General features: G+C 39.9%; 1 protein-coding gene and 1 long non-coding RNA gene across 2 annotated transcripts in view; one reads left to right on the top strand and one right to left on the bottom strand.

Moving 5' to 3' along the window:
• Positions 1–13,272, bottom strand: part of xirp2a (xin actin binding repeat containing 2a) — a 71,211-nt gene extending 57,939 nt beyond the window's left edge. Inside the window, exon 1 of the mRNA XM_015059595.1 lies at positions 12,983–13,272. Coding sequence (XP_014915081.1) covers positions 12,983–13,186 — 204 coding nt within the window. The 5' untranslated portion in view covers positions 13,187–13,272. The remainder of the gene's footprint in view (positions 1–12,982) is intronic.
• LOC106964310 (uncharacterized) lies at positions 12,542–13,318 on the top strand. The gene is made up of 3 exons (XR_001428384.1): positions 12,542–12,851; positions 13,063–13,142; positions 13,230–13,318. It is a non-coding gene; the product is annotated as an uncharacterized LOC106964310 (long non-coding RNA).
• Positions 13,319–16,734: the final 3,416 nt, after the last annotated feature.

The following is a 16,734-nucleotide window of genomic DNA, read 5'->3' as shown; positions in this document are numbered from 1 at the left end:
TTGGAAAATTGGAACTCACATAAAAAAAATTAAAAAAAAAACCAGACATGTTGGATAAGAGTTCTGACGGTAAAATATGTTTCCATTCAGTCATTTAAAATGCCACAGCCAGGAAAGCTATGTCGATGAAAATGTAATAAAAGCGTATTAAAAAGCAACCTTTACTGTGTAAACAGAAAACATGTGCACAGCAAGAGTTGGGTTTGGGCAAATTAGACTGTTAGTGATTTTATTTTTGGATCGGTGACAGAAAATCCTTCAAAAAACAGAATTTGCATCAGACAACTAAAATTTCAAACAGATCCACTGAACAAAGCACTTGCAGAGCTAAAAGTGCCTTGTTCTGGGACACAATGGGAATATTTAGCCACCACAACTGGGTCCACTTGCAAGTGACAAATCGGACCCAGGTCTTGTTTGCAGGAGATAATTCAAAGCCCGATAGACGCCCAGGGACTTTGAATTTGAAAGCTGAATGGCAGAAGCTTGCTATGTGTACCCGCAGCTTCAAACCAGCATAAATATTAATGGTTCACTGAGGCAGGCTGGAGGTGTTCAGCGGTTTAACATAATACTATGAGCAAATTACTATTAGATTTCTGCCAAATGTGTTTACATCAGAAACAGCAGCTCAGCATTTGTTACATCCAAAACGTTGAATGTAAATTAACACCGGAATGAGTCGGAAATACTGCGAGATAACCAAACATGACATAAGCCTTTTTGTAAAAAAAAAAAAAAAGAAACGGAGACGCACTCAACCGAATGTGTTTACTATGCATCTCTGGCAGCGGGAATGTATAATTACAGCGCTAAAAGCTCGAGTTCTCCGGGATTTCCATGACTGCCCAGGAAGAAATCTTGCCAACACACCTTCAGGTGAATTTCTAGTAAACAATTTGACAAACGGCACGCTTGACGTGAAATGAAGCGCTGCACTAAAGCGGAAAATTGAAGCATTTTTTGGTTACTTGTTGTTGTGCTCGGCCATTTTGACAGCTTCAGTTTCATTCTGTATTCCACTTAATGAAGCAGTGAAGACGCTCTGCTCTGACAACTAAAGTTAGAAACACATTGAAATATTTTCTTAATTTGCATTTGCAGTTAAAATGTATTGATATATTCCTCTTGTAGTTGTACTAAATGCAGAATATTTTAGTACAAGTTTAATAGTCATAAAACATTTACGGAGATGTGAAGAAGACTAATACACATTTCCAAAAGTATTCATTCATTGAGCTTCAGTGCATCAGGGCTGTAACAGTTTAAACTTTTTTTTTTTTTTTAATTTTCACCATTTTCACCATTTGTGAGGTCAGACACTGATGTTGGACGAGGAAGCCCAGCTTCTCCACCCTAACGTGTCCCAATCGTGTTCTGTTGAGTTTAGGTAACAAAGGAAGCTTATAAAAAGACAGTTTTTTTTTTGTGGATGTGTAGTCAGACCCAAGACTGGTCTGACTGTGATGTGACACACTTCAGTGAAACACACTTTATTCTTTCAGTTCATAATTATAACCTCCAGCCATTGTTTACGTCCTGGTTGACCGTGTCTGGAGTAAAATTATGACCAGGCATGTCTGAGGTCAATGACAAAAAGTTGTATAAAATACGACATGACTCTTTGAAAACAATAGGATCCAAGTTAGTACCACATATGGAACATTTTAGGGGGTGAAAAGATCGCAATTGGGCCGTTCAGACTGTGACAAAGAAGCCAGATATAGGTATCATTTGGATTTTTTTTTATTTTTTTATTTTTTTTGGAAAAAGCATTTGGGTTGAGAATTTACCTATGTTGGAACATCAACCTAACAGGAAACCTTTGAAAATGTCTTGGTATGTGATTCTTTTAACTGGAAGTAAAGGGCCAGGTCTAACTCCTGGAAAACATCTACCCGATCATGGCTCAGACCTGCCAGACCTAGTCTCCATCCGTCTTACTGCTAGAGATGATGCTTTTCATTGCAGCTGGTGATGTAAGGCTCTGATGCAGCGACTCAGTCATAAAAACAGACCATGTGCCTCAGTGGCTGCTGTGATTTTATGTGGCTGAGTTGCAGTCGCTACCTATTGCCTCGATTCTGTTGTAATACCACTAACATTTAGTGGTGCAGAAATTTTACAGCTGAACTCCTCGCACATCCTAGTATGGCACCACTCTGAAATCCCCGGAGAGGCTGAGAGTGACCCGCTCTTTCAAAGATGTTGTGTCTCCTTATGCCTTGGTGCTGGATTTTACACACCTGTGACCAGAGAAGTCATTAGATCACTTGAATTCAAGGATTTGGATGAGCGTGCTTTAAACACGTTTAAAAATGTAGTGTATTCAATAATTCATCTCTGCAAGAGAGGGCCTCTGTTGACACAGCTTGCTGTGTTCACTTTGTACAAAACACAGCGACTCCACGCTTAAATCTCTGCTCGTCATTCTTTGCTCTCGTGAATTTCAACCGGGCTCTTCTTTGTTTGCCTGGAACAGATGGAAATCCCCCGATAAAAACGGCATCCTGCTTTATCTCGCTCTCATGTTCATATTTAGTCCTGGCGTACAGCACGGTTCCTCGCGCTGCACCCTGGGCTTTCCTCCCTCCATTACCGGCCTCCTTGATTCAGGCTGAGACCTGACACATTCGCTCACGCCCAAAAAGAAAACATTAGAGGCAGAACTCTGCGGCCGTGGAAGCGCTTTGTAAAGCTAATTATTACTGAAGTATGGGGTGTAATTTGCTAATCACATTTCTGACCCGACTCACCTATTAAAACATGAACTCGTTTTTCACGTTGATTTTTGTCCCCCACTTGTTCGCTCCGAATTGCTTCCCTATCTATCTTCATCTTCATTACCATCTTGCCCGTCCCTCTTTCTGAACTCTCTTCCATAATTTGGTCTCATGCTCGTTGAATATAAATCACATTTCAGTCTCTTTCATCAGGCTCCCTTCGCTCTAAATGTCCATTGAGCATCACCAGGCACTACTATTTTTACACGGCTGCTCTAAAGTGGCTCGTCCTCCGGCTCTGTTTTCAGCTCCTCCAAATATACACCCGGCCACCGGGCTGACATCAGCCAGCATTCCGCATGCCTCGGTCATATTCAGGGGATTTATGTCTATAATTATGCGAGCGTGTAACACAACCTGATACAGGTGAACGAACTTGCTATTAATGTATAATGAACTGAATGTGAACTGAGCCTCACGCAGACAAACCTAGTGTTTCTTTATTCCAGGGATGCTGTAAACTCATTAATATCGATCACTTCCAACTCATTTTTATGAATTTTCTGACACTCTCCTGACTGATAATTACAGCCAAAAAGTGTCTCCTGCTCTTCAGTGAACCTGCTGCTCGTTGGCTTCCTTCGCTCTTTTAGATTCATTAATGGGCTGTTATGATGCTAGTTACAGGTAGGGCGATGCTATTCTCGTCTATCAGATAATTACTGTGTCAGCGATCATTCAGCTGGATGCCAAATGCAATTACAGAATTCAACTGGTATTTTTGTTGGATTTGGTACAATTATATTCAAGGAACAAGCTCTTATTTGAACTTGCTGACGTCTATCCATCTGGAAACGGTAACAAGTTCCTTTCTCAGGGTTTAGGACTCTAGCAGGCCACAAACCCAAGCTGGGACAGTGGGGAACCATCACAGGAGTGGCCGTCATACAAAAATTACTGTAAGAGGTAATCAACGACTCATCCAGGAGGTCACAAGAGAACCAAAAACAACATCTAGAGCTTCATTTGTCTCAAATAAAGTCAGGATTTTATTATTTGACGATAAGGAGACTGGGTAAACATGGCGTCCATGGGGAAAAATGGCCTGACTCATTTGCCAAAAAACATCTTGATGATCCAGAAAACTTATGGTAAACCAAACTAAAAGTAGAAGTATCTGGAATGTATGGCTTCAGTTACAATCTCCATGACATTCAAGCATTTCTCAAGGAGAACAACAAATATGGTGGTGGTAATGTGAATTAAAATAGTTCTGTAAAGACAATCAGGCCAATGTTTCTGTAAAAAGTCAGTGGTAGTTATCACAAATACTTGGTGAAAGCCGTTAACAAGAAGGATGAAACAATCGGTTATTAAGATTAGGATTAGTTTTGTATAAACAGAAATACTACATTCATCATGAATCTAATTTTGATTCTTACTGTAAAACATTTTCATGCAGTGTCATGTTCAAGTTTTCATCTTCAGCACTAGATATTTTACTAAAACAGGTATTTGCAGATTCCAACACATAGAAACCAATGCCAAATATTGGTTTATTGTTGCTAGCCAACAGGTGTGGTCTTCCAATGCCAGATCCCAACTTTTACAAGGTTTAATATGTTACTGCTAAAGCATTCTGTATATATTAACTCTAAAAAACAGCTATTTGAGCTACTGTTGCCTTTCTTCAGATGTTTTTGTGTCATTTCCTTCAGTGTTTCTTGGTGCTGCGCCACCATAGACAAGCAGGTTGCTCAAAGGGTTCGAACAGTTTAACACAATGCAGTGAGACCAGCTGAAGATTCAACAAATGTTGCTATTTTGGTGCCCAATTGAACCGAATCCACCTGATTATCAAGTGTGAAAGCACCTTCAGTCACACAGCATCAGGTTTTCACAGTTACGGTTCTGGCGCGACATGGTTTCGTTTTTGGTTTTCCCCCGTTGCTCCGTCTCCCAGCTTTAGCGGCCATGTCGATTCCCAACTGTTGCAGATGCTCCTTGATGATGTCTATCCATCTGGTGACGGGTCTGCCACGCAGGCTTTTCCTGCTGGGAGCCGTCGGATTGAATCAAATGATGGCATGTTTTGGTTTGTCCAGGAGAACAAAGAGCATTGATGCATCGTACATGAGGCGGCGCCACAGGGGCTTATGGAGGGACTGCAAGCACAAGCCTGATCTTGCCGTTGTTAGCAATAGTCAAGTCAAGATAAATAAAAAGTGCTGGTACAATCCACAACACTGGAGCCAATGTTCACGTTTTCACATCTCAGTGCAAAAAGAATGGCCTTCCGCCTCATTTCCAACAACACTACTTAGATTTCTAAGGCACTGACGACTGGCAGAGATGATCGATGGCATCCTGGCGCCCTCGTAGTTACGCAAAGCCACAATGAATGATTGAAACGGCAGGCCTTGAAGTCTTTGGCTCATTCTCAAACACATATGGCCTTGTTATTGTTTGTGTCAAGCTGTGTTAGAGAAGAGACCATCTGAGTCACACAAAAAGTCTGTATACGGAAAAAGGCTCGGAGAAATGCATTCAGCTATGGTAATGGATTATTTTACATTGGAGTGAATATGCACATGCTACCCAGCACAGTACGCACGGAAAACAAGAGCCCATTTTAAAGCTGACAGCAGTGCATACGTTTGTGGCCCTAAGCAAATTGCACGGCGGGTGTAGGCAAATGAGGCTTAGTTCAAATAAGGCAGGTAGTTTCAGATCTGCGTCCTCCTGCCAAACCACATAACAGTACAACTGTTCACATATCAAAAGAAGACGAGCAACAAGTTGCACAGCCGAAAAGCAATGCTGCCAGCTCCATTAACAGATTTGAACGTGCAAAACCAAAGCGACAGGGAAGAGTTAATGGAATTTTTACGAGCTCAATGGACTTTAATGAGTACAGCGGTGTTCTCATCGAGTCTGGATCAATTTCTTGCAGACACATTTCGGCTTTTAGGTTATTTAACATTTAATTGACTTCATTTAGGTACGCTGCTGCATATTGATCCAACTTTTTTTTTTCATTTAAAGTGAGGGTGATCCGATTTTTCATCGTTTAACCTGTCATTTAACACTTTACGGCGAAGTCATTAAATGTGGCAGACTGTCAAAAGTGCTTTGCTTTAAAAAGCTGAAAAAACAAAACAAAAAGGGTGACATTAAACATTTGCCGCCTTTTGAATCAGATGCCGCTTTTGAAAAAACAGTCGGTGCATTGAAAGCGTATTATAAAATCTCCAAGTCTCTTCAACCCTTTCAAATAGCACGAGTGAGGTCGTCGCGGTGATGATTCATGTTATGAAAATAAACTGAGGGAGCATTCTAGACCTGTCTGAATTTATGTAGACACCCCAGTCAGAGTCAGAAACCAAAGAACACGAGACCTGCTCCTAAAAAAAAAAAGAGAGAGAGACCCCACCTCTGTCTTCAAGCATGTGTGTTATCCTGTTACCCAGGTGTGACTTGGATTATCCCATTATATGAAATCCTTTTAGATTCTTTCATGCCGTGTTTGAAATTTATCAAGCACGCCAGCATAAGACGTCTCACCAATTATGCAAATTAGGAGAACCAGAAAGATTTGCAGATGAAGAATTTTAAGACTCCTTCGGGCTTAAAAATAAATAACTAAATAATCCTAATTACCACAGGTGATTAGTAATTGTTTCACTGTGATGCAGACCTGATTGGGGTATATCTATAAACTGCCTTTGCATGCAGCTTAAACACAAACCAGTTTTCCTGAATCACCATCAGCTGTTAGGCCAATCTGTGCTACAGTGCCATCCACTGGCTAACAGCCGCCACTACAACATGAAACCTTGATTGAAAACAAAAAAATGCAAATGGTGCACCAGTTTGCAAGCATGTTAACTGGATATATTTGATTAACAGCTAGGAGGCAAAAAAATAAATTAAATGCAAAATAATAATTGCAAAAGAATAGATGGTCTGCATAAGCTTTATTAAAGTATAATGATTTTTTTCTTTTTATTTAGTATTAAGTCAATCTATTAATGATTAGTCACATATCTACTGAAGAATCAATGTGATGTATGTACTATTATCAGAATGCATAATTTAAAAAGATTTTGCATATTTATCATAAAATTTAAAGAAAGAGGTTGTTACTCACCGTTGAGTATACCTTTGGTTTGGGAGAAGAATTTCTTTAAATAATTGCAATTTAAAGAAAAATTTGAAATTGAACATTCATCGATGTATTAAACACAGTTTAACCATCACAATAAAAGTGATAAAAGAAGACCTTTCTTGGAGTCCAAAGTGGGATGTTTGTATCAGTTAGCTAGCTGCCACTTTAGCATGAAACGACTGGCCTGAAGAAGGGAGCTAGCAGATGGATTTTCTGGATTTGGATCTGAATTTTTAAATGATTTCCTCCCCACTTTGCTAATCCCAGAACCAAACTGGATATTTTAAATAAAGTGCTGTTGAAGGAGGTCACTGAACAAATTAGAACTCGGCAGGAACTTCAAACGATAACCAGATAAAAATGCCTCAAGTGATTCCTTTCAATGTGAGAAAGCAGAAACATTGCAAACAAATAAAAATAGCAAAGTAATTCAAATTAATAATGAGATAATGATTGATTTAACCTAGTGTGTTGATGAAAACACTTTAAAAAGCTATGGTGAGAGTAATTAAATGTCTGCAAAAGATCAATTATTTTGCTTATCAGGTTTATCCTCAGATGTTAAAACAAACCAAAAAAGTAGCAACTGGTTCATAACTAGGGAAGAAAATGTTACTGAAATAGTAAGAAACTTTAAATCCATTATATCAATGTAACAACTACAGCTAACATGTGCTGTTCTTCATATAGTTTTCTAGTTCCTTAGCTAACTAGTTCCTTAACTAGCTAAGAACTTAGCTAGCTAATACTACTAGCTGTAGTATTAGTACTACAGCTAAACTAGCTATAAATTCTTGCTCCAAATGTCACAATTATTGTGACTAATTTTTAGTGTCAGTGCAATCATCCACCACAAAAATATTGAAATTTTGATCAGCTTGCTTTGCGTGTGATTTAATATTCTTGATGAACGTATTTTTCCTCATGTGTATAGTCCCGACCAGAAGGTCAAACAGATTCTGGAAAAAAACAAACCAGAGTCCGTGGAGGAGAAGTCGACTGCCGAGGGAGGAAAAAAAAGTCTGCTCTCTGCACACAAGTTGAGCGGAGTGCATCTCTTCACAGGAGAGGCTGTTGGAACCTCGCTCCGTCTCCTCCCAGCTCCTCTCAGTGAGAGGATTCCTGGCTGCGGCCGTGCCGCCACCTGGGAGTCCATCAGTCATTGTTACGGCCGGCCATCCGTTCCTGTTGCTCTGCTTAAATAAACTGAATGGGGCACAGACGGAAAAATACTGCGCCCCATCAAATGTTAAGCTCTGCAAAACAGACTATGTGGAAACAAGGTCAGGTTTTATAACCAGAACCCTGCAATGTGTCTGTCTGCTTCTCTCTCTGGGAATATGGAGGAACTGCCCATATGCTCCGGTGACACCAACTACACCTTTTTTTTTTTTTATAAAGATGAGGCACATAAATCATTTATGACAATGCCAGGGTAAAGCATGTGTTGCAATGCCATCTGACATTTTGGACAGCAGGACAGCTTGTTATTTATTTATTTTCTAGAGAAAAAAAAAAAAATAATTTTAGCTCCTTTGGGTCATTAACACTTTAAAACATAATAATGTAAAAATAGATAAGTGGTGTTTTTTTTGGTTTGCAAATGCTAATAATTCAGACTGCTCTTTCAAAAACTAAAAAGAAATCACAACATTCAAACAAATTTAAGCCTGGACTTGAACTAAACCACTCAAAATGTCAAAGGTTCTTGAGTTTCTCTCAGAAAACTTGCTGAGCCCAGTGGTTGGAGCGCTTGGCAGTCATTCATCCAGCGGCCCGTCGTGTTTTTGGGTTAAAAATGTTCAAAGTTGACAAGAAATTTCAAAATATCACTTGATAATTATGTGCTATTGAAAGATTGGAAGATTAATATCTGAACACCAACTAAAAAGTCTTAAAAAATGCAAACATTTTAGAAAAACTTAAATAGATAAGCAATGCTAAGCCTAGTGAGGGCCACAAGTAAAGCCTGGTGACCCGCCAGGCTTATAGTACACTAGGTAAGGTCAGAAACTTAAGAACTTCTTGTTCATGAATTTGTGGTAAAGAGCAGAATTACTGATTCCCCTCATCACGTGAACTTGTCCAGGTCTTGAAACAGCAAATTCACCACAGACCACCATTATATTTGACTGCATGCATTATGTCATTTTTTCTGAAATGTTGCTAGCTTTACACCACATCTAACAGGACGCACACCTCTAAAAACTTGAGGCATTCATCTCTTTGAGTCCAAAGATGATTTTTTTTTCTCAAAAGTTTTAAGGATCTTCAAAAAGTGTTGTGGAAAATGTCAGGCAGACCTTTGTGTTCTTTCTGCTCAGCAGTGCTTTCTACCTCGGAACCATTGATGTCATTTCCCCGAAGTCTATTATTGTTGAGTCATAAACACTGACCTTAACTTAGGTGTAAAAAAAAAAAAATGTCATCCTCTGTGGTGTCCCTTTGTCTTTGTATTTCAGTAGTTTCATGAGTTGTTAAGATAAATGGATAACGGTTTAGTTTAATTTATTGAACTGAATCGTGTTACACCCTTTTTCCAAATGGTTCTGACTGTTGTTTGGGCCAAGTTGACTCTTATGAACTATGACTGAAACCTTCGTGGGTTGTATAACCACATTTTCTGACAAGACCCCTTGAGCTGAACGTAGGAAATTACTTAATGTCACTTTAAATTGGAAACAACAATTGGTAATAAGGCAAAATGACAAATGAGGTTATTTATTAACATTAATTTATAGCAGCTTTTACCAGATTCTTAAATGCTTCATTGGTCAGAATTCTGGCTTTACTTTTGGTTTGATGAGATTATTCACGGAAACACAACAACTTAAGTAGAATTTAGATCAATCTTATCCATTGTTTATCCAAAAACAAACTCCAAATTGGCTCCAAATAGTTAGTAGACAATGTTCTTCCTCACGTACAGATCCAAATAATCTGTAATAGAGCTATATCAAAGCTCTAATTGTCCAATGCAGCCGATATTAGTCATAAAACCTGAACTTCAAAGGAAGCCATCATTTAATCTTGGCCAAAGTAATATTAACAACAGTATTTTAGAAAATCCTTTGATCTCAGGAGCTAAATGTGCTTCTGTCCCGACCAACAGCAGTGGCTCGGTATTGATGTTTCTTAAACATGTTTACATGATGGCTGTGAGTCTTTGGCCATGTGTCCAGAAGCACATTACCCTGGCCACTGCCTTTCTACGCAATTCTGCTTGATTCTATAAAGAGAAATTTGAAAGATGTGAATATCTTTTAGCAGGTTTTCTTCCAGGATTCCTCTGCATTATGGGTCGATCAATCTTCCAATCAACTGTGGCCAGCTTCTCTGAATTTCAGGGATCTCAAACCTCCCCCATTCTCCACGGCTGACATCCTTCAACCTTCAACCTTGAGATGCTCCAACGTACTTAAATCAGATGTCTAATTTACCTCCTTAGCGGAAAGTCAGGCTTCACAAAGCTCCGCTGGTGACCTAATTGTCTGATTATGACGCGCTGGAGCAGATAAATGTGTGAAGCTGCAGGCCACCAGCAACCGAAACTCCCAATTTGAAAACTGAACCGAGTTTGACCAAGAACTGGATCTGCATCCATCACTTTCAGCTCTATCCACTCATTCAATCGGCACTACTGTTTATGTCTGCGTTCACTCCTCACTCCATCAACCTATTGCACATATCACTTTCATGATAAATCAGAGACTATAATTCATACTTTACAAATACTCCACACAGACTTTGCCATATATGGCACTTTAATGTCGATGGTAATGTCACGGATCACCTTATGCATACACATTGTTCTCTTCATACTTTAAAAACTAGTTTAGTACTATATATCTTTTTTTTGATTTTGAATTTAATGTTTATTTGCGTATTGCACCATTGTTCTGAGAGTAACTTACCATATTTACAGCACTATAAGGCGCACCTAAAAACCTTCAATTTCCTCAAAAGCCAGCAGTGCACCTTATAATCCAGTGCGCCTTATATATGGACCAATATTGAGCCACAACAGGTCTAGCAACTACGGTAAGCAGCCGCCGACTTCATTTTTGCCCGTAGAAGAAGAAGCGCGCGGTGCATGCTGGGATAGTTGTCAGAACGCTGGTTTGTTAATAAAGTTTCACTGACCTATCGACCGTCTAGAATCAGGTCGTCTGCAGGTCATTTAGCACCACGTTCTCCACCAACATGCTGTGCGTGAACGGAGAAGGGTGACCATCGTCCGGCCACGCCCCGGCCCAGTCGCTGAAGGCTCTCCTCGCCGACCGGAGTCGGACTGTTTTGTTGACATTCTTTATGTCAACAAAGTGGCTTTAGACATTCATCCGGGGTGCTTCGACTAGGGCTACCAAGGGACCAGCCCCTATACATTTAAAGCTGGGAGGGGGCGAGGGAAGAGAGACAGAGACTGCAGCGGCAGCGTGTTGGTTGGTCTGTGTTACCCAGAAACCAGTTGGGCAAAATATCGCAACACCAACACCGTGAGTGAAACAATGACTGGGGCAGCCTACTATATAAAGTACTCGGGGACCACTTTATTATTACATATCCACATTTGTAGAGTACGGAACAAATAGTGCTCTGTGGGTTCAATACGGGACGGGTGGCAACCCTAACTTTAGCGTCTATTCTAAGCGCCTTATAATGCGGTGCGCCTTATATATGAAAAAAGTTTTAAAATAGGCCATTCATTGAAGGTGCGACTTATAATCTGGTCTGCCTTATAGTGCGGAAAATACGGTAATTTCAATCTTGTGTATGTCAGTAAAATAAAATAAAAGTTCTGCAAATCACACTGAGAAACTGAAAAATATTCCTACAGATATGAATTTGTCCAGTCTGGCATTGTTTTGTTTTTTCCCCGTCTTGTATGTTGATGGTGGACAACACCAAGAAAAGCACCAGTGGTGTTGTTTTTTCAAAAATAAAGTAACTTTTAATGACCTATGATACTTACATTTATTTCAAACTCCAATTGCAGTTAGTATAATTGTGCAAATATAGGCAATAAATATGTATATCTCATTTGCTTTACATTGTGTTAACATGTATTTGAAAAAAAATATAAATATATATTTGATTATGTAGAGGAGACGCTGAAAGCATGACATTGCTCAGAGAACACAGCATAGAATTAGACTGAACAGATCTACCCTAATGGGTCGGACACAGTCACAAAGACGTGATCTAGAATTTTTTCAACATCAGGACCGATACAGATATTATCAGATTGGTGTGTCTCTACTTCTCAATGTTTTGTATTCATTTGCTTCCCCTTTACCATGTAAAATCCCAATAAAACACATCGGTGCCTGTTTTTGTGACGCAACGAAACGTTTAAAAAAGCTTCAGGGGAGTCAATTCTTTCACAAGGCACAGTATCTGCTCTGATACAGAAGCTTCCAGCGGCAGACCACACTGCAATTACAGGTTTATTTTTGAAAACCTGCTTAACCATAAAGCGCCCATGAATAGGTCTTAAATAACCGGGTGTCGGATGTCTGCAACCCCGTGGTTCGCTGCCACCAGTTACCACTACTAATTGCTCCCGACTACATTCCCCATAATTCCTCGGCTTCCTGTGGCTTACTTTTATTTTTTCCATGCTGAGACTTGGGCAGGATGAGGTAAAAGGTTCCAAAACATCTTCACTAGACGGGCTCCAACCACATGAGGAGAAAGAAGTAGGTCGTCCGGGCTGATAATTGGGACATTTTGGTAATAGAGACTCGTAATGGAACGAGTTCAGTTCCAGCAGAGTTAAGATTTTCCTTCTGGGGAAACCAGCAGGGATGGAAAAACAGAGAAGGAGAAAGAAGGCCACCTCTCAGCAGAAAAGGAGACATGCCCTCCTGTTTCGGTTTAGAAGATTTTGGAAGAAAAATCAAAGCTGCTGTTGTGAACAAGAAACAAATGAAATGATGGTCTTCAGTCTTATTTTCTATGTGAGTATAAATCAACTTTTGTGGCCTTGGACAGACTAGAAGTTTACACTTTCTATCTTTCTCGTGACTTACTAAATGTAGGATTTACAGAAAAAGGAAGTTTCAATCCAAATTTGAGAGGTATGACTTACAGTCGTCGATGCGGCTGGCTTCTCGAACATCCTCTTCAGGCTGTCCAGCTGAATATCAAACCTCTCCACCCTCTTCGCAGCCTGCAGGTCCTCCCTGAGCGCCGGCTCGTCTGATGTCACTACCTGCGGCCCGGCGGGAGCGCAGGAAACGAAGCCCGAGGTCGCGCTCACCACCTCCTCTCCATTTCCTGATTGAATTTCCATTGTTGTAGGGGAAACTGGACACCTCTCTGCTTTTTCCCTGCAGAGTGCTGCCGCGTAAGGTGAAGCAGGAGAAGGCAGATGTTGCAGGGAGTTCTTCACCGTACGAGCAGCTTCTTTGGGATTGACCAGGCGTTCCGAGAGGTTGTAGGAGGGAGGAGGAGAAAGGAAAAAAAAAAAAAAAAAAAAAAAGTTTTTCCCCCCTTTTACTCCTGTGCCCTGTAATTACTCACGCACATGAAGGCCTATGTAAGCTCACATGTGGGTTTAGGAAAGCATGTTGAGGTACGAGCAACGGGCCGAAGCGGTGACGACAGGCCAGCTGAGGAAACCCGTTTTAGATTTAGGCAACTTTTGTTAGTTCACTGGAGTTTGTTTTTAGGGGTAACCGATGTAAAAGGTAAACAAAATTGCAGCGTTTTTGAAGTTATTTTTGAAAAAAAAAAAAAAAAGATAAAACATAAATAAAAAAAATACATGCATTAATTCCCTTCCCCTTCAAAAATAAGTGGAACTCAAAACGCTGAGTTCATTAGAACAAATTCTCAATAACATGAAATTACATTTTGTAACCTAGCAACGTGTTCGACGGCTGTAGTAAGAAAAACTAAAATTATGAGAAAGTCATAACATTATGGAAATAAAGTCATCTGAGAATAAGGTCGAAAAGTATTACAAGAATAAAGTTGCACAAGAGCAAAGTTGAACTAATATAAAAATAAAGCCAGAGCTTTATTTTTGTATTACGGCTTTGTGGTAGATACAGTAGATGGCAGCTCAGCTTACAGAGAGCAATAAATGTTGTTATGCACTTTATCCAAGTCAAATTATAGAAGATGCTTCAATAAAACACCAGGAAAAGAGAAAGTAGCTTCTACATTTACGTAGAAACTGTGAGATTAGTCGTGCGCCATGTATCAATCTCAGCAGGATTCCAGGAAACTGACTTCTTCCTCACCCGTCCCTTATTCAGATTTAGTTCTGAACAAATCAAGGCGAGGCCCTACAGCTTTAATCTGTGTGGCCTGCAGCAGGGATTGTCCGTTTTCCTCTAGGCGTTCCAGCTCTTCCCGCAGCGTTTTCCTGTAATGGGGGCTCGGCCAGAAGTGAGAAATTAACACGTCGACTTGGTTTCCTGCGTGACTCGGAGATAGGGTGTCTCATCCTGTCACGGTCAACGAGTGAATCTGTGCAGATCAGGGCGAGTCTGAATACAACGCTGAGTGAGTGAGGCGCACCGAGAGACTGGCAGGAGGAAGAAGACGGGGGGGGAAATCAGGAGATACCAGTACCTTAGGGATAAGACCGGTTGGGACCAGTGGAGTTGCTAACTGGGAAATTCACACTTCAACTTAGATAAAAAAATAATAATAATAATGATTGAAGGGGAAATAAAGAGCGAACCAAAGTATTTGCCCCTGAGCCCCATAGCGGCCTCTCCATAATCTGTCATTTTAATCTTTGTAGAGGAATTCTGAACTGTTTTAATTCTCATATTGGGGCGTTATTCATACCAACTCGATAAGTTAGAATATTACTGAAAGCCCATTTATTTCTGGAACTTTATCACTAAGTGAAACTCATTATATAGATTAATTACACACAGATGGATGTTTGAAAGCCTATTTTTTTCCCAGTTAATTATGATAATTTCCCACTTGCAGCTAATAAAAAACATAACATTAAAAATTAGATTACTACAAGACACTAATAAAAAATGTAATACAGAATTGTGGGCTTAGTTTATTAATTCTTTTAAGGATGATTTTCAAAAGGTACTTTTGATGAGCCTCATCTGAACACATTCTAATTTATTAACTATTACTGTAGAGCGTGGACATCCTGTCTTAGGTCACTAAAACCTTCATTTTGTGTTTTAACATTGTAGACTTCATTGTGCGCTGATGACATTATCTTGTCTGAGAGCAGAGGTTTACTACAAATGATTACAGATGATTAAGCATCATACTGCCACCACCATGTTTGCCTCTTACTATGATGATCATATTCTCAATGGCGTGCGCTAAGTTTTAGTTTTCAGTTTCCCAAATGGTCTTGAAAATCATCCAGACTGCGTATTCGTTTTTTGTTTGCCTGCATTTGTGGATTACGGCTTTCCCAAATCTTTAGAAACAGCTTTGTATCCCTTTAAATACTGATAGATGTAAAAGGTTTTATTTTTTATGCGATTGTGTGTTGCCGTTTGAGATCTTTCAGTCTACTAAAACGGAGGCAAATATCTAATTTACCAAGAAGATAGGGGCTGGGGGAGTTGTTGCTTTTCACAAAGTGCCCGGTTGATTTTTTCCTCCTATTAATAAATAAAAATCATCATTTCAAAACTATCTTCATGCCAAATGCGCAAGTAAGAAAGGCAAAAGCAGGAGAAATCTTGTAAAGCCAGCAAAGCTAATATAGTTTCTCATAGGGTTGGGGAGAATGGAAAGATGAAGCTTTCCAAATCCAATCTTAGGGAATGAGTGGTCATGATATATACCTCTGATAGCAATTTGGAGAAGCTGGAGGACATCGTATCACTGCATTCTCAGCAGCCAAAGATGCATTATTCAGAGAGGGCCACAGGTTTGTGTCACTTTCAGCTGGATCCTGTTTCCAACGAGGCCACTCGCCTTACTGCAGTGACTCACATACCAAGAAGATGTACATTATGTCCACTCAGGCCATTTTTTTTTATATTTCTGTCATTTCTTTTTACTCTAATTATTTATATTCCATCTAGCCAATACGGTAGGCTTAAAGAGAAAACAGGCTCTCGAAGACCTGAGCCGACGGAATACTAAAGGTTTTCTGTGATGTGCATGTCAATTTGCTGTTTAGTGAAAGCAGCGGGTGGACATTGTTCAAAGTGAAGTGCAGGATGAATTAGGCATGAGAGCGAACAGAAAGAACTGCAAACTGGAGTCCAGACAAGCTGTTATTTTATGCCAGAAGACAAGAAACGGTGCTGTAAAGATTTAAGATCGTTTTTATTAGGCGAACAGCGGCAGGTTCTTGCTATGTCCCAGTCCGTATTTCTTGAATTTCTCACCATGTCTGACCGAGCATGAATTTCATGAGAATGAGCTGCAGCACCTTGTAAAGTTACTTGTCTTATAAACCAAATTTCTGTACTGCTGCTGTTCAACAGTACAAGATGATCGGCTTAACTTTTATTTAGATTTTTGGTAATAGAATAGTTTTTGGAGGCATCTTAAAACGTAACAAGTGTATCAATGACTGACGTTATACTCTGATTTTGTCATTTTATGAAACAAATACATGAAAACACAGGAGATTTTTAATAAGTAAGAAGTTGAGTAAGACTTGCATTCAGTAACACAACTCTAGATGTATTTCAGGCACTGTACACACAAAGACGAGTGCGGTGCGTTTTTGTCAACAAAAAAAAATGCAGCGTGGTATGCAGCATCACAGAAAACGATGTAGTTGGTATGCCGGGCCCAACGGTGGCGCTGTAACACTGTCAAAGGACGACACAGAAAACACAATTTTGAGATGCATTTGATTTTGATACATTCATTTACAGAGTG

Source organism: Poecilia latipinna, unplaced genomic scaffold (assembly GCF_001443285.1).
Source record: "Poecilia latipinna isolate Pla-1442-1.1 unplaced genomic scaffold, P_latipinna-1.0 Scaffold65, whole genome shotgun sequence".
Lineage (NCBI taxonomy): Eukaryota > Metazoa > Chordata > Actinopteri > Cyprinodontiformes > Poeciliidae > Poecilia > Poecilia latipinna.
This window is presented reverse-complemented; position numbering and strand designations above follow the sequence as displayed.